Source organism: Barbus barbus (assembly GCF_936440315.1).
Source record: "Barbus barbus genome assembly, chromosome: 24".
NCBI lineage: Eukaryota > Metazoa > Chordata > Actinopteri > Cypriniformes > Cyprinidae > Barbus > Barbus barbus.
The window spans coordinates 30,975,371-30,980,370 of record NC_136752.1 but is presented as its reverse complement, the minus strand read 5'-3'; the positions used below and the strand labels follow the sequence as shown (position 1 = coordinate 30,980,370).

Here is a 5,000-nt window from a genome sequence, read left to right as displayed (position 1 = left end):
GTACTTCTGTAATGTGACGTGTTTGAATGATAAAGGATATTCCCAAGGGCAGATTGGGCTTTAGTGAGTGGATTTTGATTGATTGGATGGATGGTAAAGTGTCTCTATATGACAGCTGGAGGACAAGTAAGAGATTCGTGAAGCCCGTTACTACATTCTGATGGTTATGAAGGAGTCCTTCAGGCAGTGTTGTAAGGCCCTAAAGTCACATGGCGGTGAATAACCCCGTAGCTGCTGATGGCAGCACATATGGTCACGTTGCCACCACGCTGCCCTGGCAACTCTACAATGGCACGTTGACCAATAATGTTGCGGCCTCTCCTTCTCCTCTTGGTGAGATTGAAGCCAGCTTCATCCAAGAAGATGCACTCATGAGGCCTCTCCATGGAATCCAGTTGAAACATTCTCTATAGAAAAGAACAAAAATTTATTTTTGAAGTAACGTAAATTACATAGCATTCCAGGCTTCATGCCTCTATATACATGTGCTGCATTACATTCAACACAGTAAAGATGTACAGTAACTCAATAGTGCTGTCTAATCTCTGGACATGATTACTTGTACATATTGATATCGTAGCTCTTTTACCCTTTCAGAATTTCTCTCAAATGGTACTCTGTAGGCTTGTTTGAGACTTATCAGGTTGCGTTTCAGGACACGGTCAATTGTGGAGAGACTCACACGGTTGATTCCTTCAAAGTTCACGTTGTCTTCCTCAACTCGCTGTTGTATTTCACGCAGACGAATGAGATTATTTTGAAGGACCATATTGACAATAATGGTCTCCTGCTGTTGTGAGAACATACCCCTCCTTCCACCGGCATGTGGCAGTCTTTCAATTCTAGCAAATAAAACCTCTTGTTAGAATTGTACAGACAGGCCTAATGCATTGAAATGTCACCAAATATGTACAATACATAAAATACTATTATTTTTAGTACTACTATTAGTTTTACTGTAATACTGCTAGAAAAGGGCCAATTTTTAGAGATATGTTACAGTAATTTACTGAGACGTTCCACAACTGTACATACTGTACTGTAAGTTTGAGGGACAACAAATGATAGTACACTTACCTGTTCTCTTCTCTGAATGTCCTGACAATGGAGGCCACAGAGAACCTGCTTATATTTGGTTGAACACATAGTCCTGCTTCCCTCATACTCATTCCATGAACCAGAACATGGTGTATGATTGTTGCTCTAATTTCATTGGAAATGATGGCTCTTCTTCTTCTTCCTCCTCCTCTGTCTGTTATCTGTGGGAAGTCGTGGCCTAATGGTTAGAGAGTCGGACTCGTAATCGAAAGGTTGCGGGTTCGAGTCTCGGGCCGGCAGGAATTGTAGGTGGGGGGAGTAAATGTCCAGCGCTCTCTCCACCCTCAATACCACGACTGAGGTGCCCTTGAGCAAGACACCGAACCCCCAACTGCTCCCCGGGCGCCGCAGCATAAATGGCTGCCCACTGCTCCGGGTGTGTGTTCACTGCTGTGTGTGTGTGTGTGTGTGTGTTCACGGTGTGTGTGTGTGTGTGTGTGTGTGTGTGTGTGCATTTGTTCACTACTCACTGCTGTGTGTGTGCACTTGGATGGGTTAAACGCAGAGCACCAATTTCGAGTATGGGTCACCATACTTGACAATACGTCACGACTTTACTTACTTTACTGTCTCCTCCTCCTCCGTCTCCTCTGTCTCTTCCTCCTCCTCCTCCTCCTCCTCTGTCTCCTCCTCCTCCGTCTCCTCTGTCTCTTCCTCCTCCTCCTCTGTCTCCTCTGTCTCTTCCTCCTCCTCGTCGTCGTCCACTTCCACTTCCACTTCCTCCTTCTCTCCTGCCCTCCATTGTGAAAATCACACATGCCATTTGGATTTGACATGGCTTCATATCCTGATTATTGATTAGGTGCAACACATTACTGATTTGAAACAGGTGTGTTAAATTTTGAGTGCTTGTGTGTTACCGATGACAACAGTGTGTTGCTTGTGTTTCACTTTTGGGGCTGTGTTGTGCCATTCTGAGTTGAAGTGCACCACAATGCTACATGTGCCTTGTCAATGACAATGTGTTTACAGTTTTGCACAAAGACTGATTCCGATTTGCTAGTTGTGTCTAACCACATGAGAAGTGTTTAAAGTTCTGCAAACTGTGTGATTCAATCAATAAAGTGGTTTGTACACTTGCAACTTTGGTTTTGCAAATGGATTTTAGTGTTTTAGCAATTCAGAAATACTGTAACAGTGCTCGGACAAAGTGGCGGTGATTTTTCAGCCTGTGATGAATGTCAGGCTGAGTGCAGGCGCTCTGTGTGATTGATAGTCCTTTAAACCAGCACTTTTCGTTTTATTGATTATGCGTGCAACTGCATATGCTGTCCATTTCATTTTTACTGTCCGTCAGACGCTGCAGGTCAGGGCTTTGTGGATTTGCAGTCCAGCTCTGAGATGAATTTTTATGCCGTGCAAATGTGAGTCTGACCTGAACCAAAAATGTGAGTCTGACCTGAACCAAAACACCTGCGCAGATGCAGTCTGAACCTCTGTCTACAAATTCCCCATTCTGATCAAACTGGACCTCAACCGAATGTCAGACTTTTCAAATGAAGAAGTTCAAATGGTGCAAACTTTATCAGATATTTGACAAATTCAAATTCTGTTGTAAAGCAGCTCTACCCAAGATAATAGTGTCATTATGCAGGTCAATTCAGTTCAATATTGATTCAACACAGTGTACAGTTAACCAATTATGAAATGAGTTTAATTCAGCTGTCAAGCTACTCTACAGAGGGCAATAGTGTCGTATTATAGTATTCAGATTCAAGTTCTGTTCTGTTCTCATACGATAGTGTTTCAGTAAAAGCAGAGTGAGATGTGTTGGACTGTGGAATACTGACTGTTTTGCAGTGTTAAGTCTTTGATTGGTTCAGCTCGTGAAAGTGCAGTATTTTCCGCCCTTTTCTTGTTGATCTGTCTGGAAGAACAGTTGAGTTCATCACACCAATCAGCGTCCAATCCAGAACCACATCACGCCCTTTCACAGATTTATCGTATTGCTTCCTCAACACTTTTTGACAAGCGTTTAAGCGCATGATGCGTTGCTGTGTTTTCTCCAGGAGGCCAAGCAGCGAGAGCTTCTGGATGTGGGGACTCTGGAGGGGAAGCTGGAGAACAGGACACTCACAGTGGTCAGTGGTGCAGACATGGTCAACATCACCTGCCTGAACTTTACAGCCTTTAACGAAGAGGTGGCCAAGGTAACGTCTGCTCTAACACTTAGGAACAGACACGATCTGATATGATACAAGATATGAAATGATGTGCTTGGTATTGCATATGGGCCGCAGAACAGAAGTCTGTGACTGGAGGGTCCCGACAGCCTTGATGTACAGTCTCTAAACACACAGTTCAGTGTTTATTTATTTATCCCCGTAGGGAAATTGAGTTTGCAGCATACACTCAGACATTTGACAATTTCACGTTGCAATAAATATGATGCAAATTCAGGCAATACATATTTGTATACAATTAATTACTGATGAATCCAATTAAAATATCCAGTTCAATTGACCGTTTAACTACCACTGGAGGAAGAAGAAAGATTTAAAAACTTAATTGCTTGGGGAATAAATTATCATTTTAACCTATTTTTTGAACATCTAGGAATGCAATATCTTCGACCTGTTGGTAACAATTCAAAGGTATACAATAAAGGATGCCTCTTATCATACAAAATGATGTTAGCCTTATTTAACACTCTTTATTTATATATACTCTCTATGCTCTCTAATTTTGTTCCTAACAATTTACTAGCTGTTCCCCAGTGACATCATCTGGGCCTCAGAGGCATTACCATACCAACAGATCACACAAAATGTCATAATACTTTCAATAAAAGCCCCATAAAACATCAACAATATTCTACTTTCCACAATAAAAGACAATAATTTCTTTAAAAAGTATATTCTCTGTTGCAGCTTTTTGCTTAAACAGTCAGTCCATGCATCCCACCTAAGTTTATTGTCCAACATTATACCAAGGTATTTATAATTTGTTACTATATGAATTTGCTCCCCGTTAATTAATGTAGGATGGATTTCACTTTGTTCTTTCACTCTAAAATCGATAACCATCTCCTTAGTTTTAGAAATATTTAAGAGATTTGAATTTTTACACCAATTTAAAAAAAAATCTAAAACAGGCCCATGTTCTTCCTCCCCCTCATGTAGAAGACTCACTAAAGCAGTGTCATCGGTATACTTGACAATATGTCTGTTTTTAAAAGAACTCACACAGGAATTTGTATATAAAATAAATAATGGAGATAAAACACATCCCTGGGGAGCACCGACCAAAGTAATAATTTTGTCTGAAATAGATCCTCCCATTTTAACCTGCTGAATTCTAAAACTAAGAAAATTGGTCACCCAGGCAAGCGTCCTACTATCTAATAAAAATTTATTTGCCAAAGTAGCAGCTAATATACTGGGAGAAATACAGTTAAATGCTGATGAGAATTTTTGCATGAGTTTTTGGTTTCTCTAAATGTGAATGCAGCAGGTGCAGCATAGTTAAAATTGCATCCTTAACCCAGTAATGATTCACAGCTGTGACAGATCAGCCCGTGATCATGAGCTAGGACACAACCACTCATGCCACACACACAACAGACAAGCAAGGATGAGACAGTGATTCTATGAACCGTGACACAACCTCTCTGAAGGACTGATATGCAAATTGCAGCGGATATATAAGATGCTGTGTTTCAGATACTATGTACTTCTTCACTAAATGTTCAAAGCACTTCATCACAAGTAATGTAAGTGCTATTGGACGAAAATCATTTAATCCTGAGGGCCTAGGAACTTTTGCCACTGGAATTATTGTAGAGGATTTCCATAAGACAGGAACAATACCAGAATGATACGATGCTCTAAAAATATAAGTGAAAAACGGCACTAACTGAAGAGTACAGTGTTTTAAGACATTTCCGCTTATCTTATCTGATC

General features: G+C 40.8%; 1 protein-coding gene across 1 annotated transcript in view; it reads left to right on the top strand.

Moving 5' to 3' along the window:
- Positions 1 to 5,000, top strand: part of LOC306843568 (1-phosphatidylinositol 4,5-bisphosphate phosphodiesterase beta-1-like) — a 130,483-nt gene that overhangs the window by 67,175 nt on the left and 58,308 nt on the right. The window contains exon 4 of the mRNA XM_079375096.1: positions 3,108 to 3,248. Coding sequence (XP_079231222.1) covers positions 3,108 to 3,248 — 141 coding nt within the window. The remainder of the gene's footprint in view (positions 1 to 3,107; positions 3,249 to 5,000) is intronic.